Here is a 26,544-nt window from a genome sequence, read left to right on the forward strand (position 1 = left end):
TCTAACAGACTAGCTGGCAAATCACTCTTCACTAAACAGCTCAGGATAAAATAATCAACTCCAACAGGGTTTAGCAGTGACAGCTGATTTTCATGGTTCTAGTTAATGACTCTCATAAAGGACATGTGGGGATCTCCAAAGTCTAGCATTTCTAGGAGATGTTACTGACCACAAATATGGTGTGCAAAGTTCACAGATGTTGTAAAAACTTGTCTGAAAATAAATACAGTTTGCATGCAGGGTGTAGGCCAAATTCCGGGAATAGTGCACTGCTTATGCAAAACTATTTCAGAAATCTTTAGCTTTGGGTTTGCAGTAGATGCATCACTTAATTACCCTTTTAAAGCAATAGTGTGGTGATTATATACTATCAGTGGCAGATTTTAAAACTGCTGCTCTTATTACTATCTTCTCTAAATAGTCTCTGAAAAACAGTAGTGTTAGGCAAAGGAAGCAATTCTACTGGAGCAAGATGGAGACTGACAAGAGACTTAAAGCCACACTCATTATGTATACATTCCCCACAGTGGACAAGTATCTCTGCTTATGGTCTTTTTCACACGTAGTTAATGTACAGATCATCTGAAGTGTTTCATATAACATCTTATCTTCAAGTACATCTATATACTATTTTTTTAATTGCAATGGAGGATATTATGACTGTAGTTGTAAATCATTTACAAAACTTCAATAAGGAAACAGTTGGAGAATGACTTAAGTATTGTTTTAACTAACATTAAAAAAACCCCTCCTTCTGATCTATGCATTTTCAGATTTGTTTATTCCATGCTGTTAATGTCCAACCTCCTGCCCCCTCTTCCAAAAAAAGAAAACCAAAAAAACCCTCCCTCTACTTTTAGTTCAATGCTAAAATGACATTTCACAGTACATGGATTTAGGCAGTGACCCATTATCTCAGTGTATTCTGTAGCGGCAGTACATGAGCCAGCTCAACTTTTCAGTCCAGTTTAAAAGTGTTGCCCATTAACTATACTTCCTCCAGCCGGAGCAGATTGTGGCTTTGGGGGAACAATGTCGTCGGCGCTCCCAGATTGGCTTGGCAGCTGCATTGTTCGCCGAGGGGAAACCAGACGCACTTAAGTCCCAGTCTTTTTCATGGGCTTTTGTTCATACCAAATTATTCTTTCACTGTGCTAGTATTCATGATGGTATGTTAAAGGAGCGCATCCTAGCAACTAAAGGCCGGTTGCTAAGCAGCCTTGCTTCCAATAGATTTTTCTTGTTTGAGATTTTTTTTTTTTTTTTGGTGTCAGTTCTGTGAAGGCCACAGTGTTGGTTTTTTAACTGTATCCTTTTATTGGGATATTGTTGTGATTTGTTACTAGCACTGTTCTATCAAGTGTATTACATTAGTTAATAAATCACCGTGTGAAAAGGCTCACTTCCTAAATTCTCATTGTATTTAATCTGTGGTGTTGCTTAAAATCCTAAAGCTTCAGGTTAAGAGAAAGTAATGTTCCTTGATGTGCTACTTGAGAGAGTATTATAGCCTTACTCTCTTCTACCAAGATCAGATCTAAATAAAACTTTAAAGTAGCATATTTTATTTCCTAGCAGTCTCAGCTGGATTAAGGTGTTGGAGAAGAAAAAGCTGATGATTGATTTTAAACTTAAAATGATGAAGTTATCTGGTGCAACAACTTAATTTACCAAAACGCTCTACCACGCTGGTGATGTCTTAACCTTCAGTGCCTATAGAATCTGTTTTTACTAAGTCACAGGTTGGAATTATTACTTGATTTTCCTTTGTCTTGAAACAAGCCTGAATTAATTTCTCCATGTACGCTCTGCAGCTTTTTATCCCAGATAGAGGAAAGTAGACTGTATTTTAAGAATACTTGGTCACTCTTAAAAATGCTAACTTGTAAGGGGAAGGGAGAGTTAATGTCCTTGCTGACAGAGAAAGATCTTGGCTCTTGATTAAACACATCTATAACTTACATAGTGTAGATCAAGAAATTCTGTTTGATATAGTGATTTTTTTCTCAGTATAACCTCCTTTATTAAACTGGTCTGTACAATATTTGTCAAATTTAAGCAAAGTCCTTTGCATGTATTTCTTACTTCTGTATTTTGCCTTGTAAAATGAAAGTGTGAAAGAGTTCTTTGTTTTGTAGTCTTCCCTTAATGTAGATTTTTCTTTGCAGTACAATTGGTCGATATGGTCCATTTTCATCTATGAGAAATATTTTTTTTTTTTTTTTTTAATTGAAGCAGTTGAGACTTTAGCCATCTAAAAGAATAAGGGAAAGATGTAGTAAGTTGCCTTTAAACATACACTATGGAGGTAAACTTTCTGACAAAATGGGTAGCTATTTTCTGTACAACTGCCACTATGCAAAATCCCTCCAGAAAAACTGATGTGACTGGTGTTAAGAGGTCCACAAAAATGCAACTTTTCTTCTTCCGTTTTTCCTAGATGACTTCTTTCTATGTATTTAGATTTTGACCTAGTGAAAGGCTTGCATAAATCTAGTGCAGTAGGTGAAATTAGTTTTTAATTTTGTTGCTTTATTGGCTTGATTAATGGCTTGTTGAAATCATTAAAAGACTTCCATTAGTTGTATTAGGCATTAGATCAGTCCAAGTCTCCAAATCCAGCATGTTTTAGTGATGCTGCACTCTGAGACCAATTAGTCTGTCTTAACTATCACTTTATAAGGTAATTAAGAAATAGTTTGATTGCATTCAGTTGAATTGATAATGCATTTTAGGGCCAATCGGTTTTTATTTAATTGCTTTTTTCTGTCACTAATTCATTTTCTGTATTATGACATTTTATGTTTGCCTAACAAGCCAGATAATCTACTGTTATGCTAGTTTCTATTCAGCAGAAAGCCTGAGCTATTTACTCTGAAAAGCTTTTCTAGTACTCTTATCTTATGGCTGCATTAGTTTTTAGGGTTTTTTTTTCAATTGTTACAATATTATCTTAAGTTAGATGGAATATCTCAGTTACTTTAAATCTGGACAGGGGTTCTATCTCTGAGTTACAGTAAGCAAAGTTGTAATCTTTGGTTTCCCATTCTTTTATGAACCCATTTTATTTCTGAAAGTGTTTAAGTAGAAACATTTGATACACTCAGAAAACAGATAGTTAGGTGTTCATCAGCTTAGCTGTATATATTCCTTATGAAAAGTTTTTTCCAAAAAAAGTTTTCCATGTCTTAAAAAAAATACATCATATTTCTCTCCTGGGAGAGAATAAATCCAGGCATTAAGCAAACAGCACTTTTCCTTGGAAATGAGAAAATTTTGAGTTAGCAAAAAACCTAGTTCTGAGTTCTGAGAGCAAGAAAAACCCAAGACACGTAATCAGCTGCAACGTTTTTATTCTCTCCTTAGGAATACAGAACACTTTATATTCAAGAATACAAGAAAAACGGCAAAGTGGAGTCAAGTACATGCAGCAGCTTCATGGGCTTGAAGGATCATCTGGGGCATGATTTAGGCCATCTTTATGTGGGGAGCACTGGCACACAAATAAATGCAATTGTACCTTGGTCAGTGGTGGAGAAGCCAACAATGGATAAGGTTAATTCTAGGAAGGAAGATGCAGACAAGGAGGCATCTGAAGAAACATCTGGAAGCTCCAGCTGTGACTCTGAAGAAAGCACAAATTCTGATAATGAGTCAGAGAGACTGAATAATACTGCATCAGAAGCACACTTATTGCCTAAGACTCACCGACAGCTGTGCCGATCTCCTTGCTTAGAGCCTCATATATTAAAAAGAAATGAAATTTTGCAAGACTTGAGGATAGAAGAGGCTCAGATAGTACCTAAGGAAGTCAAAAAGCCCCCTGATGTGGTGAAAGAATATCAAACCAAACTGGAGTTTGCACTTAAGTTGGGTTACTCTGAAGAACAGGTTCAACTTGTACTAAATAAACTTGGTACTGATGCTTTAATAAATGATATTTTGGGAGAACTTGTCAAACTTGGAAATAAAACTGAGACTGACCAGACCGTAAGTAATGCGAACACTAGTGTAATGCGTGAAGCGTCTTCCATAGAGTCTCAGAGGTCAGAGTCTCCACCGCAGGAGGATGTGACAGAGGATGGTGACAACCTGAGGCCAATAGTTATTGATGGCAGCAATGTGGCAATGAGGTATGTGACCCTGAAGCTTTTGCTAATATATTTAAATGGAAACAGAATTACCTTGTCCAATTCAAGCACTGATGTTCTGTATAATTACTTAAAATTGTATGCAGGTTGCTGTATGCGGCAGGCTTCTTCCTCAACCAGACAGGATGCAGATCTTTGCAATCAGGCTAGAGGCCAGTAAGAGTGCAGTGGTTTGTACTCACTGTTAAAGCAACCATAGGTTAATTATGTCAATCACCCTAATTATGTCAATTGCCCTATGTTGGAAGCTATCAGAGCTCTCCTTCCCGCTGCCTGTCTAGTACTTACTTCTTGTTATGCTTAGCAAACCTTTAGTAGGCAATATTGCTAAGGGCAATTGTTGTATCCAATTACATATAGTAGGGTAAAGCAGATGTGAGATTCCTTAATGTTATAAAGCAGCAAGTGACTTAGAAAATAAGTGTCTTAAGTGATACTTCTTGGTAGGTTGTTCTATGAAAACCAATCTGTCTATAAAATTTCAGTGTTGATTGTCAGATTGGGAGTTAGGTTTTACTGCCATTAATTCCTGAGACTAGTGTACCTTTAGACTTTCACTTACATGCCCACAGGTAATGCTTCTCTACAGCATTCACCCGTTCTGGCCACTCATCTAGGTATATAGCAAGAAACTTGAGTGCATGGGCAAGCTCTCTCTTCCTCAGTGGTTAAAGATGGGAGAAAGGAAATGGCAAAGAGATCTTGAGAAATGGTTTTATGTCTAATATGAATGACAAATTGATTAGTAACTAATTGGATGACTCATAAGGATTATTTTATTATTAGTGTCACAGTTTAAAAGGTTCTTTTTAGTTTCCTGATGACTTGACATGGTTTTTATTAGCTCAGTAATAAAAGTTGGTGCAAGATGTTTCAGGGCTAAAGGTTTCTGGGTTTTTTTTAGCTCCTAATCATGTCTGTTTCCTTTAAATAGGACTTTTTAAAGTGAGATTTAAATATAGGTCTTATTTATGGCAACAAGATGACCTTTTTAGACTTAAGCAAAACTGATTAGCCCGTAAATTATGGGTATTGCTTCTTTCCAAATGCAGTATTCCTGTGAGTTCTTTCTACCTGCCATATCATGCTAATCTTTTGGTCCAACTTGAGTTGTAAAGGAAGTACGTTCCAGCTGAGTAAACACTATTTGAGTATTCAACCTAAAAGCCATCTAGAGACTTCTAAAATGGGTTGGAACTGAATTTCATGTAAGTTTGAATCACTTCTTTAAATGTTCAGAAGGTTCTGATTTCCTGAAACAGAGCTGCTGGTTTGGAAACTTATCATTTTAATTTTGCTATCTTTTGGTCTGTCATTTCTTAGTGGTTTGTAGCTTCATCGTTCTGTGATGGCTCTCAGCTGCTGTGAAATGCCTTGGGGGGTGTTATTAATTAGCACAACTCAGACTTGATGGGTGGACTTAAGTGTGACTTTCCCTGTGAGCTGCAACAAACATATTCCAGAAGTAGCTCAGGATCAGCCACCTTTCCTTAATGTTTACTCAGTTACTACCACGATAAATATTTAGGATATGCATCTTCCTATGCTTAATTATTTTCTTGTCCGCCTTTACAAAATGAGCCAAATATGAATGCATGCTGTATTCCACAGGGCCTTAAAACAATTCTGTTAATTGATTTAATCTTCTGTGTCCAAGAATCAAATCAACAGGTCTGCAGTTGGTTTCCACCAACTTTTAATGACAAAATCATTGAGATTGGAAGGAACCTCTCGAGATCATCTAGTCCAACCCCCATGCTCAGAACAGGGTCAGCTAGAGCAGGTTCCTCAGGGCCATGTCCAGTCAGCATTTGAATATCCCAAGGATAGAGACTCCTCAACCTCTCTGGGCAACCTATTCCAGTATTTGACTGCCCTCACCATTAAAAAACAAAAAAAATATATCTTTTCTTATGTTCAAATGAAATTTCCTGTATTAAAGTTGGTGCCCATTGTCTCTTGTCTGTTCACTGGGCACCACTGAGAAGAGTCTGGCTCTGTCTTCTTTACATCCTCCCATCAGGTATTTATACACATTAACAAGATCCTTTGAGCCTTCTCTTCTCCAGCATAAACAATCCCAGATCTCTCAGCCTCTCCTCATATGTCAGATGCTCCGGTCCCTTAATCATCTTTGTGGCTTTTCACTGGACTCGCTCCAGTAAATCCTTATCTCTGTTTTACTGGGGAGCCCAGCACTGGGCACAGCACTCCAGATGTGGCCTCACCAGTGCTGAGTAGATGGAAAGGATCACCTCCCTTGACCTGCTGGCAACAGGATGCCATTGGCTTTCTGTGCCACAGAGGTGCTTTGCTGGCTCATGTCAGTTGCTGTCCACCAGGACTCCCAGGTCCTTTTCTGCAAGCTGCTTTCCAGCCTGTCAGCCCCAGGGTTTATTGGTACATGGGGTTATTCCTTCCCAGGTGCAGGACTTGGCGTTTCACTTTGTTGAGCTTTATGAGGTTGCTGCTGGACAATTTCTCCAGCCTGTTGAGGTCCCTCTGAATGGCAGCACCATCATGTGGTGTATCTGCCCATCCTCCTAATTTTGTGTCCTCTGTAAACTTGCTGAGGGTGCTCTCTTCCCCAATATCAAGGTCACTGATGAAGATGCGAAACAATATTGGCCCCAGTATCAACTCCCAGGGCACACCACTATTGACTGGCCTCCAGCTGAACTTCATACAGCACATCACAACCCTTTGAGCCCTGCAGTTCAGCCAGTTTTCAGTCCACCTCACTGTCCACTTATCTAGCCCGTACTTCATCAGTTTGTTAATGAGCATGTTATGGGAGATGGCGTCAGAAGCTTTATTAAAGCAAACAACATCCACTGCTCTCCTCATCCACTGAGCCAGTCGTATCATCATAGAAAGCCATCAATCACCTTTTTATCCTTCATATGTTTGGAAATTGTTTTCAGAAGGATTTGCTTTTTCACCCTCCTAAGGATTGAGGTGAGGCTGACTGGCCTGTAGTTCCCTGGATCTTCCTTCTTGCCCTTCTTGAAGATAAGAGACGTTTGCTTTCTTCCAGTCCTCAGGAAACCCCCTGCCCAATCACCATAACCTTTCAGAGTTTAATGAGAGTGGCTTTGCAATGACAGCATTTGTAGGTGCAGCCCCACGGACTTGTGGATGTCCAGTTGGTTTATTTGTTCCCTAACCTGATCCTTTTCCACCAAGGAGAAGTCTTCCTTGTTCCAGAGTTTCCCATGGGTCTCAGGGGTCTGGGATTTCTGAAGGCAGACCTTACCTGTAAAGACCAAGGAGAAGAAGGCACTGAGTACCTTGGCCTTTTCTATGTCCTTTGTCACAAGGTCCCCTGCCCCATTCAGCAGCAGGCTCACATTTTCCCTAGTCTTCCTTTCACAGCTGATGTACTTGTAGAAGCCCTTCTTGGTGCCTTTCATCTTCCTCCCCTGATTCAACTCCAAGAGAGTTTTGTTTTTTCTAACACCAAACCTGCGCGCTTGGACAGTGCCTCTCTGTATTCCTCCTGGGTCACCTGTTCCTGCTTCCACCTCTTGCACACTTCCTTTTTATGTTTGAGTTTAGTCAGGAACTGCTTCATCATCTATGCAGGTCTCCTGCCACCTTTGTTTGACTTCCTGTGCATTGGAATGGACCAGTCTTAAGCTTGGAGGAGGTGATCCTTGAAAGTCAACCAGCTCTCCTGAAACCCTCTTCTCTCCAGGACTCTATCCCATGGGATTCTTCCAAGCAGATCCCCGAACAGGTGAAAGTCTGCTCTCCTGAATTGCAGGGTTGTGATCCTGCTTGCCTTGCTTGTTCCTCTCAGGATCTATTGACTCATGGTCACTGCAGCCAAGGCTGCCTCCAACCTTCACATCACCAACCAGTTCTTCCTTCTTTGTAAATATGAGGTCCAGCAAAGCACCTCTCCTCATCAGCGCCTTGATCACCTGTGTCAGGAAGTTGTCATCAATGGACTCCAGAAACTTCCTCGATTGCTTGTGTCTTGCTGTGTTGTCCCTCCAGCAGATATTGGAGTGGTTAAAATCCCCCATGAGGACCAAGGCCTGTGAGTGAGGTTTCTTCCATTTGTCTGAAGAAGGCCTCACCTAATTCTTCCTGATCAGGTGGTCTGTAGCAAGCACCCACCACAATGCTGCCCATGTTGATCTGCCCTCTAATCCTGACCCACAAGCTCTCGGCTGGCTCATCACCTGTCCCTAGGCAGAGCACCATGCATTCCCACTACTCTGTCACATAAAGGGCAACTCGCCCCTCCATGCCTTCCTGGCCTGTCCTTCTTAAAGAGTCTGTATCCTTCCATTGCAGTAGTTCAGTCATGTGAGGTATCCCACCATCTTTCTGCAGTCCCAATGAGATCATAGCCCTGCAACTGCATGCAGACCTCCAGTTCCTCCTGTTTGTTCCCCATGCTGCATGTGTTAGTGTACAGGCGCTTCAGAGAGGCACCCAGTCATGCCAATTTCCCTGTAAAGGTAAGAGAGCTTCCTCCATCATGCTGTCCTCTCAGCACTTTCTTATTTATGTGCATAGGCTTGAGATGGGTCACCTTCAGCCCTGTCTTGGTTCATTAAGAGGTCTCTCCTCTCCATGTCACACTGCACCCTTTGCTTACCATCCTGGTCTACTACTTCCTTGCTTGTTTGGGTCATCATCTCCTTCCCCTGTCACTCCCAGTTTAAAGCTCTTCTCCCCAGGTTGACGAGCCTTTTGGCAAAGATGCTTTTGCTCCACTTTTGACCAGACTGTTGGCAAAGATATTTTTGCTCTACTTGGTCAAGTGGATTCTGTCCCTTCGTAGCAGTCCTTGATCCCTCAAAGGGTGTCCCATGGCTGTAAAAACTGAACCCTTGTTGTTGACACCAGCTGCCCAACCAGTTGTTGACCTGCAGGATCCATCCTTTCCTCCTCAGGAAATTAGGTAATAGTAAATAGACACTTTAAACATTAAAAGGGAGTAGTTCAGCTTTTACATGTAAAAAGAACAGTGTTCAAAACAGTGTAGAATGTCTGAACTGCAGGTGAATTTCTGTATAATCTTGCTCAAATTTCTGTATCTAAATGTCCAGGGTGCTATTATGAGTACCTAACACCTACAAACTGGCAAATCTATTCCTTAATTTCCTTTTCCAAGGTATTTTCGATTAGCTCACTTGAATAGCTAGCTAATGGGAAATGGTGCCTGTGCTTTCAGCAAAATTGTAACTAGTCCTTTGGGAGACGTTGTTGAGAAGTTTCTCCCATGTGCTCGGAGATAGGCAGACTGCAGTCTGTGTTCTTACTCCCATGTTATCATAGCTGCAGGCAATAAGACACATTCTTGATGACACCATTTACTATTACAATTATTTTAAAGAGGAACTAGTAATTTCCCATTAAGGGGTTTATTTGATGTATGCAGGGGAAAATGGTGTTCTGAAGAAGTTTGAGGTGAGTGATATCCAATAATACAAGTGGTGTGAGACACTTGTTCTGTTTTGGAAGTATCAAACACTGTGGGCTGCCATGTCTCCCTACTGCATGACTAAGTGTATGTCCACTGAGCAAGAACGTGGTTTCATAAACCATCTAAAGACTGGCACAGAGTGACAGTCTTGCTCTCAGCCTCCCCTCTACCTGACTATCAGGGGTACTGCCCCATCTGCATCTCATCTAGTGACTGAGCAGCTGCAAAATGAGTTGATTCAGCTTCGCAATCCAGGAGAAAAAAAATTCAAAAAGCATTGTTTGCCATTAGACTTGCTGATGAAACCAGCCACCTATGTGGTTGGGAGAACAGCTAGTTCTGACACAAGGAAGGAAGGAAGGATTTGTCTGAATACATGACTAGATGTGCATCTTTGTGTAACTGGTTGCATCCAGTCAAGTGACAGTGGGCAGATTTGTGAATTCCTGGAGGATAAAGGGCAGCACAGAGCACAGCTTGGGCTAGAATAACTTGTTTTGGCCAGCCGGATCCAGCCTATATGCTGTCTGGTGACTAATCCTGTTCTAGAAAAGCTTCTTTGGCAAGCTATAGTAAAAATAATAATAACGATAATCTTGATTACTCTAGTGGTCTTTCAGTAATGCTTGGAAAACCTTCATTATACTTTGAGATGGCATTGCTTGTTATTGGTCCCTTAAACTGAAAGCTGTTAATCAAATGCATCTTGGGTATTTCAAGTTTTAATGCTCCAATATTGGCTAGATAATATGACCTAGTTAAAGTGTAAAAGAACAAAACAAACCTCCTCTTTCAGCTGAACAGCAGAAAGGTGGCTTTTGCGGCCCATGAGTTAGAGAATTGCCATTTAGTTTCTGTTGGATGCTTCAATCTGTTCTTGTTTTTTCATTGTTCTAATTTTCATATTGTTGACTTAATCCTTTCACAGAACAGGAAAATTGACTGTGTTTAAGCCTAACACACAAAATCTTTTGTTAGAATATTCTTAGAGGCAAGACTGGTTTTTAAACATATAAACTATATAAACATATAAACTATATAAATTAGAGCTGAACAGAACATTGTGTAACCCCCTAGAGCAGCTGTAGAGCACTTGGTATACATTTACCCCCAACTGAGACGGAAGTGGGACTAAATGTTAGGAACCTAGGATTCAATTGTACCCTACTTGAGCAATGATGCATGTTCCAGAGAACTGTGCAGTTTTAACACTGCTACATAATATGGTTTTTTTGCATGTAGATGGTATTGTAATTTAAGATTTTAATTTAGAACCTTAGTCCATGTGAGCAAGAGAAGTATTTGTCCATTAACACTTTAAAAAAAAAAAGAGCACTCAACACCTTATTTAGCATAAACTTCACAGTATATATACTACAGGGATAATGAACACATTTCAGTCGACAGTAATTCTGGGTCCCTCTTTGCTGAAGTTCAAGCTACCTTAAATCCTGCCTTTATGTAACTGAGGTAGGCAAAAGAAGCAAATTTTGCCTATGCAACAACAGCAGATCGTCACCACTCTGTCGCTTTGTTCTCCAGTGTAGCCTTGGACCTGCTCTTCACAGATACCGAGGTTCCTCAGCTGAACCTCAGCAATCTGGAGTAGAGAGGAGAAGGTCATTTTTCTCCAAGTCTAACAGATTATAAGAGAAGAAACACCTGCTTTCTGTGTTTTTTTTTTTTTTTTCCCCCCTAAGACAGAAGAAGCAGCAAGGCAAGAGAAAAGCTGTGCAGCATATCTGACACTCCTTTTCCTTTGCTTGTCCTTTTCAAAGGCAAGGTTGGTACTCTGAAAATTGCCTAAAATTAGTTATGAGATGGTCGTGATACTACTTTTGCTGGAATCAAAAACAGGCTTTTGCCACCAAAAAGCAAGGAATAAGGAACAGAGCAGTTAGTTGCAAAGACAGCTGGAAAATTTATTTTATTTATGTGCTTCTGTCTTTCATTTGTAGTTTTTAGTGGTTGCCACGGGTGTCTTTAAACTTTCTTCACTAACAGGAAAAAGAATGAATTTCAGATTTTACATAAATGTACTGCTGTTGAGAAATTTCTTGCTGAAAAGCTACATCTAAACAAAAAAAAGTCCAGTTCCTTGTTGCTGTGCTTTCCATGAGAGCAACATGAAGACAGCATTGATAAGCAAATAACCAGATGTGTCGTACTTGTATTTAGAAAAAAATTTTTTTTCAGACAACCACCTTCAGAATTATATAGGCAACCCATGTCATCTGAATTTATATATAGAAAACATGCCATCTGAGCTTGCAGCTTAAAATCAATGAATTTTGTTTTGAATAATTAGATTTTACTGAAAACCTCACCCTTAGGATTCCAAAGGCATGTAGGTAATGAACTTTAATCTCCCCTTTTGGAAAATTTTGGCTTGTATATTTAAATGGTGCTTGATGGTGCTTCATTGCACAAAGAAAAGGCAACCTGAAATAACCATTGCATATGTAGTTTTTATTTGGAAGAGGAAGATGTTGGTTTGGGTTATTGTTTTTAGCTAAATGTGCTCCCACTTCAGAAAGACATTTCACACTGTACTGATAGCCTTTGTTCCCAGCCTTCCCTGCAGCTGCATGTTTTAGATATATCTGAAACTTGCGCCTTGGCTTGGCAGATGGGACACAGGCCCAGACCCCCATGCCATTGAGGAGTAGCAGCTGGAGGATGTACGAGATACCCAAAGGTGCCTAAACCAACATTAGACATCTCTGTTTAGGCCACGGAGTCTTGTCCCCATGTGCAAGCCATGAGGCATGTCATTTGGTGGTAGTGAGAGGTTCTCAGATACCCTGTCTGTGTAGAAGTTTTGCCACATCTGTAGGTCACTCTATGCAGTGGCAACTGAAGGATGATTTGATTTGTCACATCTATGCCAAATGTTGTTTCCATTTAACAGTTTAACTGCATTAGCCACTTCTCAAACTGTGGCACTGAACTTGATGGGTACTACAACCTCGTTTCAGACGTTCATCTTCCAGTGACACCAGCAGTCTAATGCAGCGTTTTCTTTGTAGTCTGATTTGGTTCTTAAATTGTTTTGAGAAGTCACTTTAAGGAATAGATAAAAATATTTTTCCAACAAGTAATGATCATGTGGATAGGAGCTTGTTACTGGCAGCTTTGAGTATAACTTCTCTTTGTATCCACTTCACATTTCCACCAAAACATGTATATAAGGAACAAATGCAAGACTGACAGAAGGCCCGGGTTACTGAGAAATGCTTTGGTACAAATTATTACTGTGGTTAGGAAATTAGAGGAACTTTTAATTTAAAAAAAAAAAAAAAAAAAAAAGCCAGGCTAATGAGTCACCAATCTGATCCAGGATGGAAATTCTTATATTTCTATATTATGAACCGAACACTGTTTTCCTTCCCTGACAGGATGGAAGAAAATAGTTTGGCAGTTCTCTAAATTTATCATTAGACTGATACCTGTTTTAATTTTGTTGTTCTTAGTTTTAATTAATACACTTTTACCTGTGAAGTGTCTTGATATGTAACACATTTCCGTTGGATAAAAACCTGCATATGTATTGCAACAGAGCTTATTTTAGACCTTGGCTCTAATGTCTCTTGCCATTATAAAATAAGTGTATAAGTATTCTGTAGTTTTCAAAATTTGGTAACTCCATGGTGGTCTGAATATTGGAGAAGAGCACTCCTGAAATCCTGCAAGTATTGTAAATAGTCAGCATTTTGGAAGCATACTACAACTCTCTTCAACAACTTAGTCACTTGAAAATCTAGTCTCGGGGCTAGGAAGGTAACAGAGAAAATGAAAATGTTTTCATCAGATGTTTTACCACACTTCTGCTAACTCTGCTAGCCTAGAAATGCTTCACTGATTTTGCTCAGGAAGTGTTCAGTGTTGTACTACTTCTTTTCTCATTTAAAAATAAAACCACAGCTATCAATGGGCCAAATATAAAAATGGTGGTAAAAAAGAACCATTTGTGCATGATATGAAAGTGAACTAGATATTTCTTAAGGAGTTTTCTTGATCTATCTTTCCAATCACAGTGGTAGATTAAATATAGTCGGCAAGCAGAACCAAAGCAGAATACTCCAATGTCTCAACCAGTGTTACTGCCTGTCATCTTGAATGCTCTCAGCTTTCATATACTTCTAATATTTGGGAAGAGATATTTAAAAATATCTTTCTTGACAAAGAAGTACAAATATTTCTTCTCTTCTTTACACCTCATCAGAAGGAAAAACAAGTCAGAGGAAGAAGCATGATTTCAATCTTTTCATCATATGATGTATCATAAAGCTGATGAAGCAGAAAGACTGCAAAAAAGAAAGCATCAAATCTACATAGCAACAATACAGAAGAAAAGGGCAAATTTTAATCACATGTCATCTTCACAGACTTTCTCACTGGTCATTTAAATTTCTTTGGAATTTTTATCAACTCAGATACCAGCTTAGGCATGTGTCTGAAAAAATGTGAAGACTTATGTGAGCTATAAATCTCCTTGCTCAGCAGTGCAGAAAAGTTAGTATGCATTGTAATATATTTCCCATTTCTGTTATACACACCCACATGTAGAGATTAAATATATTTCGCATTTATATTCTAGATGAAAAGATTTTAATGGTCTGTATTAGGTGAGAGAGAAACCAGGGAACCGAATTGCCTGATCATCCCTCTGGCTTTAAAAGTATGCCTAGAATTTCGATCCGATGGAAAGCAATAGGAAGGAATTTCCATTTCTTTCCATGAGGCCAGGATTTCATTCCAGAAATGACTTCTCAGATTTACAGGAGGAAACATTCTGTTTCTAAAATGCTGTATAACAAAAACCATGTTCACTGTAGGGAGTGAAAAGTGTTTTTATCCCTTTGAAACCATGGAGATTGTTTAGAGTAATAACAGTAGAGCAATCACTCTTTCACTGGAATTTGACTAGTAGCTGGAGCAACCTCTTCTCAACTGTTTTAAAAGGTATTACAATATGTTTATTGCACATGACTTGCTTATAGCATTAACAGTAACTTACTGTATCAGGCTTTGCAAAGGAGGCCTTATAGCAAGGGAGGCTGAAGCACATAGAGAGGAAACCTCAGATTGCTCAGCTGAAATAAAAATGTCATGTTCGGCCTGCATCCTGAGTGCACCTGTGTCCTGTGTTTGTGTTGTCCGATGACACCTCTCTGCAACCTGCCGTGGCTGGAGAGGCTGGTGGCCCTTTTTCGTCTGTGTATGTGTGTGTGCGCATTTCAGATGTCTGTTCATGCGTAGCTGGGTTTCCTGTTCCTGGGAAATCATGAAATATACAAAGTTACTGCTCTTTCAGCCAAACAAACCCAAGAATAAATGTATAATATAAAACCATACCTAGAAAAAAGTGTTGCTGTGTTTTATTATTACTACAATGTTATTACACTGTAATAGTGTATTACATATTACTGTATAAAACAGGGAATGTATTATTGCAGAGGGCTATACTCAAAGCTAAATAGGATATTAAGATACTTGCACCTCTTGCTTCTGATAAGCTTCCTAGTATAATCCTAAAGGCACAGAGAGAGGCTTAAACTATCTTTAGAGTGCCCTGCGCCAGCTAAAATTCACAAACTTTGATTATTGCAGTCTGTAAGAATTGCAGCATCTTAGTATGTGATTATGTCTCCAGATCCTGTCTCCAGCATCTTTAGAAGAGGATGTAGTATAGTTATCTATTTAAATCACGTATGTGTATGCCGTATTCGTTGAAGGCTTCTGCAATCTGAATATTATTTTTAATTTTTTTCTCACTATTATTGTGGCACTTCATCCATTTCACAATTACACAAGCTCCCTCAAGGTATCAAGGAATGTATAGGCAATGCTGTATTTTAGAAAGCTGGAAATAACAGGTATTTTACAATGGTCCTACTGAAAAAAAAAGTTTTAAAATAACTTGCTACTGTTTTTATTCACCTAGAAACATGCAAGTAGGAGGAACTTTTAGGATCAATGTGTCTAGTCCTCATCATATTGTCCCTTTTACAAATCACTGCTTGATCCAAGAAGTGTTTCTTACCTTTCTGGAAAGCAGATTATGCAGTATGCATGCTATACCTGACAAGCAAGTCAAGTGAAAAGTAATGGGCCCCTGTTGTGCCAGTGTGCTTTTTCTGCTACACAGAGCTGCAGGGCTGGGAGAGACCACAGAAGAAATTTCTGTTCTCCCCATGTGCTTGGGACAGGATGTGGCCCATCCCCTGCAGAGCCGTTGGACTCATTCTTCAAAGCGTCCATGAGGAGACTGCCAAACATCCCTAGGCTGGTTGTCCCATTCATCAGTTAGAAAGCCTTTTCTAATATACTGCTTAACTCTTCCTCCTGCAGGTTAGGCTGACCTCTCTGCTCTTATGCAGTGGAACTGATCAGTCATTGATCACTGTTCTCTGTTTTAATGACATCCTATGTATTGAAGACTGTTTTGTTCCTCCACAGCCTGCTTTCTTTTTTTTTCCCCCCCAGATTAACTAGATGCACTTCCGGCAACCTTTCCCATAGATCTTGTTTTGCTTTCTTTTGGATTCTTTCCAGTTTATCTGTGTCTTTCATAATATGTGGTGCCCAGAATTGGATGAAGAAGTCAGCTGAGGACTCATCTGCCTTTGGAAAATGAAATAATTGCATCTCTCATCTTACCTCAGACAGTTATTGCACAACAGATGTGCATCTTTGTTTTGCTTGTGTCTGATCATATTCTGCTGAACTTCTGTCTCTCCACATTTTTTTTTACGTGTGCGTTTAAGTTCTCTTTCTTAAGTGCAGTACTTTGCAAAAGCTTGATTTGGTCTTGTTGATTTTGGACAGTCTCTCCAGTTTGTCTAATCTGTCTTGCAGAACGCTTGCCACCCCTTTTGGCTTGGAGTCGCTCTCATCTATTTCCTCCTCTGTTTAGATGGGATCTGGAAGATTCCCACTGCAAAGACTCTGCTCTCTTTTCCCCAACTGCCTTTGCCCACAAGCGTTCAGTGTATCTACCAGCTTTTCCTAAATAAATTGCGCTCTTTCACGTCAGTATTCCAGCCCTACTGTTTTGCCTCATCAAGTTTCTGTGGTGCCTGTTATATATAATATGTTTGAGAATTTTTAACTCTCTCTGCTTATATTTGCCTTATTTGTAGAATCTATGTACACATATTGCAGGCTTGGGCAGATTCAGTATTCCTTCTTGCTTTCTCTCTCTTTGGCCTCTACCATTTTGCAAGGGATAGCTATGTCTGGGCAAGGTTCAAATGGGTAGATATGTGTTATGCTACATTCCATTTACGGTTGTATGAAATCAAAGCCATATAATTAGGAATTTTAATGTGTGTTTCAGCCATGGGAACAAAGAAGTATTTTCTTGTCGAGGAATAAAATTGGCAGTAGACTGGTTTTTGGAAAGAGGACACAAGGATGTTACAGTGTTTGTGCCAGCATGGAGGAAAGAACAGTCGAGACCTGACGCTCTCATCACAGGTAAGTTCGGTTTTGCTTTCACTGGTTTGTTTTGTTCCTTGTGCAGCGTAAGTGGTACTGTTCAAATGAACAAATCCTTAGAAATGAAAATTTTTATAGTAAAAAGTTTCTTTGGTGTATTAGTCCCATTGCAATCTTCAGGAAGGAAAAAGACAAAACAGTGCCCTGCCCAAAACCTGCTTTGCTGCTTGCCTCTTAAGTTTTCCCTGAACATTATTGCTTATTTCTTGAAGAATGTAATTGTCATTTTTAATAATTGTTATACCTATGGTGTATTGACAGGGAAGAGGTTTCAGTTTTTGATTCACTGACTGATCTTTCTTGTGGTGAGTAGATTTTCCCAGACTTGTCTGTCTGCTGGTCACCTGCAGTGAATCACTGTGCCTTATACTTGGAATTAATGGAATTATCCTCACAGAAAGGGAAAAGTTCCCCTTTTGATCATTACTTTTAACAAGTGAGACAGCTTTTGAAATTTTTATTTGAAATATGTTTATCCAGGAAAAAAATAATGAGGTAGAGGTATTTATTTCTTTATCAAATTTCTTGCTTTTTTTTATGAAGGCTAGAGGGTCATCCTCCCTGCTGCCTTAAAGTTTAAGCAGAAGAGGATTCTGGAGTAAAAAAAACCCCCTGGAATTTAGAAGGTTTTGGGGGGTTGTTTTGTTTTGTTTTTTGAAGACATGGCTGCCTTTAATTAAGGTGAAAAAAAGTTTATGAGAATAGTAGCTGCTCCTTCTAAAAGAAAATGGAAGCATGTTTTGATCTTCACATGCATTTCCAAAGACCTGGAAAGATCTTTACAATACTTCATATCATTTGCTTGATTGCTACTAGAATGTACCTTGTTAATGCAAGAAAATATTTGGAAAGCTGTTGTTGTCGCCTCATAACAGGCAGTTTGGAGCCTTTCTTTGAAGTTACTCCGATAAATCTTTACTATAGATTATTGCAAAGGTAATAAACAAAACTGTAACCCAAGAAGGAAGAAGTATTAGCCCATCATAAGAGGTGGTCTTGCTCAAGTTGTTTCACTGTTACTAGTGTTTGAGGTGTGAGAGAGAGCATTAGCCAAGTAATAAAGATTTGACTAATCAGAATTGGCTTGTAATATCAGCTAGAGCTATGAACAGGGCTACAAGACCAGGAAGGAGTTTTGAGAATTTTAGAATTTTAGTTTAGCATTGACAAGCTCTCTAGCAATGAAAAATGAGTTTGCCATATGTTGTTATGGACCTTGAAAACAGGGGGAAAGCCAAGCTTAGTTATTGTATCCTCTGTAAAATAAAGGTTCTTCAGTTGTCTTATCAGGATGGAGGGAGCCTGATTGCTGCTAGTCTTGTGAGATAAGTTGTGTTGACAGTCCATTTCCAAAGATATGTACTTGAAGTATGTGGCCATTTGGAATTTTGAAAAAGTCTGAAATGACTAATGTAAGGATGATTCTAAACTGAATATTTGTGGAAAACCTCTTAGACTAAAGAACAACTGCATCTTTCTTATTGTTACCTGCCATTCATCTAAACATGGCAAGTATTTTGTTCTTAGTGGGGAAAAATATCACCTTCCATCAAACTCTTATTACCACAAGGGGGAAAAGTGAATACAAAATGGCTGGATTTCAAAACTTGTGTTTTTTCTAGTAAGCAGATAAACATGTATATCAATTATATTACTCACATGTAACATTAATGCAGTATTTCTTCCTGTTGGAGTCTTTTTTCTAGATGGAAGATGTTCCCTGTCAAGTTTCTTGTGCTACAAAACAGTTGAGTTGCTTGAGATGTAAACCATTATTAAAAGCCAGGAGTTGTATTCACTGTGCAAACATATTCTGCAGTTTTAGATATTGCCTGGTTTTTTATTTATTTTCATTTTATAACTTGCCTGCTCTGTGGACAGCAACGGCCAGCAGAATTGACTGGGGTATGTGCCCCAGTCCTTGGTGTGCTGCTGCTACATCCAGTATCTTAGTTCAAATTGCCCTCACTAGTAGCCCGAGCTCAGCTTCCCAAGCTCCTTGGGAACTCCAGATTTCACACAGAGAAAGAGAAAATGCTATTGGCTCGGTGATTGAAGGGCAGTGTAGAACAAGAAGGAATTATGCAAAATGTTAAATACATGTATTTAGCAGAATTAAAGAGAAATCTGTTTGGACTTGGTACAGTTTTTTATATAAAATTTTATGTCCTTCAAGGAAAAATACATTCTGAACTGTTACTGTCACCAAAAGACCTGTTGCTGTTGCTATTTCTTTCTGTAATTTGGTTACAAGATGGCATCAGAGGTCTTTTTAGAGGAAGCTGTTAAAGTTTATGAAGAGCCTGAGTGTTTTTACAGGATATAGGTTTTCTAGGCCTTGTGTGCACTAGTGGCAACCCCTCTCGTGATGGGGAGGGACTTTTATGAGGCAGCTCCATTAATATGAGCAACTGGAACTATTTCAGAAGCTTCCTCTTGGTGGGTACTGCACAGGGATGGAAGAGGTCTGTCTTTAGCAAGGAGTTCAGTTATGGGAAACTCTTGACAGTAGTTGGAGATAGCCCTCCTATTCACTAAAGCATCTGATAAGATTAAAGGTTGGGGTTTTTTTCTTCCTCAACCAGAGGAGGTTTTCATGGGCATTTTGATAAGTAGTATTTGTTTTAAACACAGCAAAGTGAACAAGGTCCCCCGTGTTGTTCTAGAAATGGTATGGAGGGGTTATGGGCTTGTGGGGAGGAGAGTTGTTGTTTGGGTTGGGTTCTTTTTTTTCTGGAAAGTATTGCCAGTTGACTGCTGACTGTTAACTTCAAATATCATGCATCCGATGCTTTCTGCTGGACTATAACTATTTCAGATGCATTTATTCCTAAATGCTTGGGTTTTCTTCCTCAAATTTAATGTGTTTGGAGATCAAACAAACATATTCTTCTTTCTTTTTTTTAACTTCTGATTCTTAATCCTTGTAGACCAAGAAATCTTGCGTAAATTAGAAAAAGAGAAGATTCTTGTGTTCACACCATCCCGTCGAGTGCAAGGAAGAAGGGTGGTATGCTACGATGACCGATTTATAGTGAAGTTGGCTTTTGAGTCAGATGGCATCATTGTTTCTAATGATAACTACAGGGATCTAGCTAATGAAAAGCCAGAATGGAAGAAGTTCATAGATGAACGCTTGCTGATGTATTCATTTGTTAATGACAAGTAAGTCATTCTGTCTTTATATGTGCCACTAAAATAACTGAGAAAGGAACAATTTGAAGACTTGTAGGAATTTGTTAGCTTCTACCCAAATCATTAGCTACATGTTAGGAAAATAAAAGGATTAGTCAATCGTAGATTTGGTGTTCTGATTAAAAGCATTTGAACGCTGTTTTTTGCCAGAGCTTTTCCATAATGATCTCTTTATATTTTTTTTATTCTAGATTTTTTTCGTCTTTTGGTGTATGTCAAAGTGTTTGGTATATTTGATGTATGCTAAGGTATAGGATTCCTATTCTCTTGATATACTAAGCCAGTATTTTTGAGTGCCTATGGTTAGACTCCTAAACTGTAAAATCATAGAACAGCTCAGATTGAAAGGGCCCTCAGGAGGCCTCTACTCCAACCATCTGCTCAGATCTATGTATGGTATCTTCATATACCTGGCATAACTACAGTTACTACCAGTAGCTTCTTGTAGTGGGAGTGAATCAGTACTCTGCCAAACAGGCACTTGTATTTGAGTGCCTAAATATTGATGAAAGAGCCTTTGGTACAGACAAACAACATATTTTTGCAAATTTATTTGTGGCAATTTAAGAAGTTGATGCCTGTGTTGCTGCCCCATCACTGGTTTAGGGACAGGTTGTGTGCAGCCCTGCTGTGCTGCAGAGCAGCCAGCTGGGCTAGAATGAAGGTGGCTGAAGCAGGCTCAGGGTGCTCACATAGTCTTTTTCTGGGACTCATCTCTGTGGGCAGTACCTACAACAGAAATGCGGTCTTGCACAGCTGCAGTACAGTGACATCAAGAGCTGCAGCTGTTTTCAAAATGACCTTCTGATTCCACCGTAAATCTCAAATAACCCGGGTTAAAAATGTCAGTATATGAGGTTATGGTGCAGGGACTCGATCATGAGGTTCTGGTCTTTGCATGAGGTTTAGGAAAATCCCTGCTTATTTCCATAACACTTTTTTGTCTTTTTTATAGATTTATGCCTCCTGATGATCCTCTTGGCCGCCATGGCCCAAGTCTGGACAATTTTCTTAGAAAGAAGCCTATTGTACCAGAACATAAGAAGCAACCATGTCCGTATGGTAATTTGATTTAACTCATCAGTTTTCTCTACTGCTGGGACTGGGGACCAAGTTCCTGCTTTATTTTAACATGACCAAAAATAAAAACTTTTAAACAGAGGTTTTACATCATGGTCTTAGTTTCTGAACATTCGAAATGCTGAGCACTGGAGTTTGTGGAAACTGAAATGATTTTTTTCATATGCTAGTTAAGGAGCATGTTTTTACATGCCAGTTGAACTAAAGGAGAAGCTTTTATTAATGATTGGCAGGAGGAGATCCAAAACAGCACCTAAATTCTGCAGGGTCCAGAAAGCCCTTCTCTAACCTGCTTAGGCCATAAGATGTCTAAGTTTTCTTCCAGAAAATGGATTGAGCTGCCTAAAGTTTAGTTGCTGAGCATCCCAGCAGGCACACCACCATCTTGACTGAGCTGAATATCTGCTGGTCTTATGACTCTGTGGGACTTTTGCATTAAGTTTCCCACTTATATATCTCCTTAGCACAATACAGCAAATATGTTGCTGTACAGCATCATGTTCAGCTCAAAACATGGCTGGTAGTAGCAGTCTGTCTGTCTAGAGCACTAACTACAGCACATTACCACCTCTTTTTCCCATAGTACAAGAAAGTAGATCTTAAATCTCATACCATGACACACAAAAACATTTGCAAGATCTTTCAAATCACCAGTAAAACTTTAAATGAAGGCCATTTCCACTGTGTAATGATTAAAAGATTTTGATTTATGTTTTTATCTCATTATGTTTGTATTAATAGGGAAGAAATGTACCTATGGACACAAATGCAAATACTATCATCCAGAAAGAGGAAATCAACCTCAGCGATCTGTAGCTGATGAACTTCGTGCCATGTCTAGAAGCACAGCTGCCAAAACTACAAGTGAAGGAGGACTGGTAAAAAGCAATAGTGTTCCCTGTAGCACTAAGAATGATGGCACTTCTGAGCTGAAGCGTGCTGCTCCAAAGAGGCAATCGGATCCTAGTATAAGGACTCAAGTCTATCAAGACTTGGAGGAAAAGCTTCCCACCAAAAACAAATTGGAAACCAGGTCTGTACCTTCTTTAGTTAGTATACCAAGTTCCTCTGCTGCAAAACCCCAAAGTACTGCCCCTTTAGTCAATGGCCTTCCATCTGGAGTTCACTTCCCACCTCAGGATCAAAGACCACAGGGACAGTATCCTACAGTGATGATGGCAACCAAAAATCACGGAACACCAATGCCTTATGACCAGTATCCAAAATGTGAGTCTCCTGTGGACGTAGGGTATTACTCTATGCTGAATGCATATTCAAATCTAAGTATATCTGGTCCACGTAGTCCTGAAAGGCGCTTCTCCTTGGACACAGATTACAGGATTAGTTCTGTAGCTTCTGACTGCAGTAGTGAAGGGAGCGTGAGCTGTGGTAGTAGTGATTCTTATGTGGGCTACAGCGATCGCTCTTATGTGAGTTCGCCTGACCCACAGCTGGAAGAGAACTTGAAGTGCCAACATATGCACCCCCATGGCCGCCTTAACTCTCAGCCCTTCTTACAAAGCTACCATGAGCCTCTAACACGAGTGCAAAGTTATAGTCATGAAGAACCAAAGCATCACCACAAACCTCCAATTCCGTACATGGCTGTGCATCTACAGCATCCAACAGTCGGTGCTCGTTCTAGTTGTCCAAATGACTACTCTACATCTCAGAGTCCAGCGCATTCAAAGACCATGCATCTGGGGAGAGCGCTTGTGTCCACAAGAATAGACAGCGTTTCAGATTCGCGTTTATATGATAATTCTCCATTAAGACATAGAAAGCCTTATTCTGGCCAAGACGGGCTTGGAAGTTGGGATAGGCCAAATTACGGAGTTGATGCATATGGCTATCGTCAGACCTACTCTTTACCTAGTAACCCCACACAGCCGTGTTACGAGCAGTTTGCCTTCCAAAGCTTACCTGAACAGCAGGACCAGACTTGGCGCGTACCTTACTGTGGAATCCCTCAAGACCCTCCAAGGCATCAAGACACCAGGGAGAAGGTTTACATAAACCTGTGCAACATCTTCCCCCCTGATCTTGTGAGAATTGTTATGAAGAAGAACCCTCACGTGACAGATGCTCAGCAGCTCGCTGCAGCCATTTTAGTGGAAAAATCTCAGCTAGGTTATTGAAAGATGATGCATCTTTGTGGTGTCTAGTAGTTTTCAGTTCAGCTCTAATGCTGAGGGAGGTTTGCTACAATAGCATTTGGGATCTCCTTCTCAGCAAGGAGGTTATATAGTAATCCATTTATGTGAAATACTGTATCATGGAGTCTGTATGTATAGCCCCATGCATTGGAAGTAACTGATGAATTTTATGTTCTAGTTTGAAAAATTTTAATGGCTATATTCGTGGCTGGAGAATGTTCCAGTTTAAATTTTTATTTTTATATATATATATATATATGTATGTATAAATATATATATATATATATATAAAATCTGTGGTCTCTGGTTATAATCTTTGGTGCATCAGGGGTTTATATGCAGCACTTTCTATATCCTTGTAACATGTTGTTGGGATTTTTGTTTATTGTTGTTTTTTTTTCTTAACTTGCTGTATGTTTGTCCTTGGGCTGCGTGGCATTAAAACAACCTGCAGAAAGAGGATTTTGCTACTTCTGGCAGACAATTTTCAAGCCAAGTTTTTGAACTTTTTACAACAACATAAATATGGTTTTTTGTTTGTTTGTTTTATGGACTTTTTTGTGCTATAATCATCTATTTATAGAAAACAAAGATTTACTACAGCACTGACTTTATGTTTTAAACAAATTAAGTTACCAGTTAATGGTGAAATGGGTAACAATATATTAGTATTTTATAGTATGGCACTTTTCATTGCTTGTTTTGTTTGAATAGTTACATGTTTTGTTATGCAGTTGATTAGTAAGATCAGATACAATCAGAGGAAAAAAAAAATCTTTTTTACTAATTTATGGATAAGATGAAAGCCTTATTGCCTGATTTTCAAAGGTGCTGAGAATTTGCAGCTCTCTTTGAACCTAATAGAAACTGCAAATGCTCAGAACTTCCTAAAAGCAGGCCACCCTGTTTCAATTCCCATATGTTGTTATCCAGCTGTGTGTATTTCTGGTCAGTAGAAATGGGCCTGAAATCTTAGGCTTCCATTTAGTTGTTTTATGTCTTTTTCTTTGTATTGCTGCACAAGTATACTGGATAAAATATGATTTTCATAAAATATTTACCTGTTTTTAAATAATTTAATTATCTCAATGCAAGTTTTGTATTTAAGATACTGTTCAATTTTCTTGCTATTTATCAAGGCTGGCCTGAAAAGGTTGTGTGTGTTGAGGATATGCAACATTTGTTAACTGCACTATGGTAATGATATTGTAGCTGAAAATAATAACTTAAACCTTTTTTTCTTTCTGTTTTGGTTGGGGATAGGGGAGGAAGGGATTGGGGGGAGAAGAAATACTGTGTATGCTCCTGAAGTTAGTTTTTGGCCTGTTGTATCATGTAGGCCTAATTCTTGACGCAAATAGTGTAGTTTTAGAAACAGACAAAACAGTCTGTTTTAGTACTAGTAAGGGATATTTCTGGTTTTAAGTCATGGGTTTTACTAGCACCTTGTAAGCTTTTTTTATATAATAGAAATAGATTTTGCAATTGATGACAGATGTGTTTATGTGACATAGTCAGTTGCCTACAGTTTTAGGTTTCCATGCATTGTAATGTTGTTCAGTGTTAAAAATCACTAGTTTACAATGTTACTGTTGATAATTTTGGTACACTTGCTGGAATTTAAAGTAAGGCCCTGAAGAACCAGAAAGTACCTTTTACTGTTGATACAAATTGTATCTTTTAAACTGAGAACTATTTTGATTTGTAGATCTAGTGGAAACACAAATGTATAACTATAATTAGTCTTTTGGGCAACATTTTATCCCTTATTTAAAAATTATAGATTTCAGACATAGAATAAGAGTTAGGCAATTAAAAATAGTTATTTATTTAGGTGTCTGTCTCAATTTTACATGCTAAAAAGAAAAAGAAACAATTGGCATCTTCTTCCTTCTAAAATCTTTGTAGTGTAAACTCACTAAAATAAAGGTAAAATGCTGCCTGAAAATTATGTCCAAGCACCTTTGAATAGGAAGACATTTTCACTACTTGTGTGACACCATGTGTTGCAACGAGTAGGATTTGGGTATACAGTAAATGCTTCTAAAAAGCATTGTGCTTATAGACATATCCAATAATCTGAACCATGTTCAGCAAACTAATTCAGGAAGTAGGGTTCTATACAGCTTTTACTGTTGAGTTGGTGTGGGATCTGCATTCATCTGTCCCTGTGACAATACAGGAGGTGCTGTGCATAATCTGTCCTGCGTTGTCTGGTTAGGGAGAGGACCTGTTCGCTTGTGACAATAGTTTTCCCTTGATTTGGTTGGTCACTATCTGTAGAACATGTTTTAATGTAGAGGCTGATACAGCAGTGACACTGAGGTTTTGAATGGTAAATGGATCTCATCTTAGTTGTATGCAAAGACTTTTTTTGATTGAATTACACTTAAGTACTACACCATAGTGTAGATGCAGCTGTTTTAATAATGCAATTATATTTGTGTTTTTAAAAGATGAGTTTCTACATTTATTTTTTATGTAGGAATTTACTTCTGCCAAAAGTTGAATTCCTTTAAACCTGAACAGAAATATATGTATGTAATAGAGGCATTTTATCTTTTTCCCTATCACATTAGCATCAGAATGCTCCTACTATATACATGTAGCAGTCTGGCTTAGAGTATTCAATCAGCAGGCCTAGCCATGTTGTTAAAACTGTGAGAGGAGACGCGTGGGACTGTGTGCCAAAGTGCCCAGTTCTGAGTTATCAGTATTGATTGTCTCCCTGTATGTTTAATGCAGTATTGAATCCCTGAAAGTGTGTTGATTGCTAGAGAATTCTTAAAATATGTTAAATTCTGTGCTTTGTACTAGAGCACTAAAAATGCTTTAAAAGTATAAGAACAGGAGTTATTTGGTGGTTTTAAATGTTGTGCAATGATGTGCTAGTTCCCCTTAGAATATCTTATGTTGGGTAGAGAAAATTTACTGTGGACAAAATATGGGCCTTGATATTTCCTTTGTTGTTGTTGTGAGTGATAGAGAGAATGAGCAGTTGTTTGTGAGCTCTTCC

The 26,544-nt window shown here is 38.9% G+C and overlaps 1 protein-coding gene across 3 annotated transcripts in view; it reads left to right on the forward strand.

Moving 5' to 3' along the window:
• Positions 1–24,586, forward strand: part of ZC3H12C (zinc finger CCCH-type containing 12C) — a 40,385-nt gene extending 15,799 nt beyond the window's left edge. For all 3 annotated transcript variants that reach the window (XM_067289984.1, XM_013962216.2, XM_013962215.2), the window contains exons 2-6: positions 3,367–4,133; positions 16,937–17,076; positions 20,028–20,262; positions 21,248–21,354; positions 22,114–24,586. In XM_067289984.1, coding sequence (XP_067146085.1) covers positions 3,439–4,133; positions 16,937–17,076; positions 20,028–20,262; positions 21,248–21,354; positions 22,114–23,510 — 2,574 coding nt within the window. In that variant the 5' untranslated portion in view covers positions 3,367–3,438 and the 3' untranslated portion in view covers positions 23,511–24,586. The remainder of the gene's footprint in view (positions 1–3,366; positions 4,134–16,936; positions 17,077–20,027; positions 20,263–21,247; positions 21,355–22,113) is intronic.
• Positions 24,587–26,544: the final 1,958 nt, after the last annotated feature.

The sequence above is a fragment of the Apteryx mantelli genome, chromosome 1, assembly GCF_036417845.1.
Source record: "Apteryx mantelli isolate bAptMan1 chromosome 1, bAptMan1.hap1, whole genome shotgun sequence".
NCBI classification, from domain to species: Eukaryota; Metazoa; Chordata; class Aves; order Apterygiformes; family Apterygidae; genus Apteryx; species Apteryx mantelli.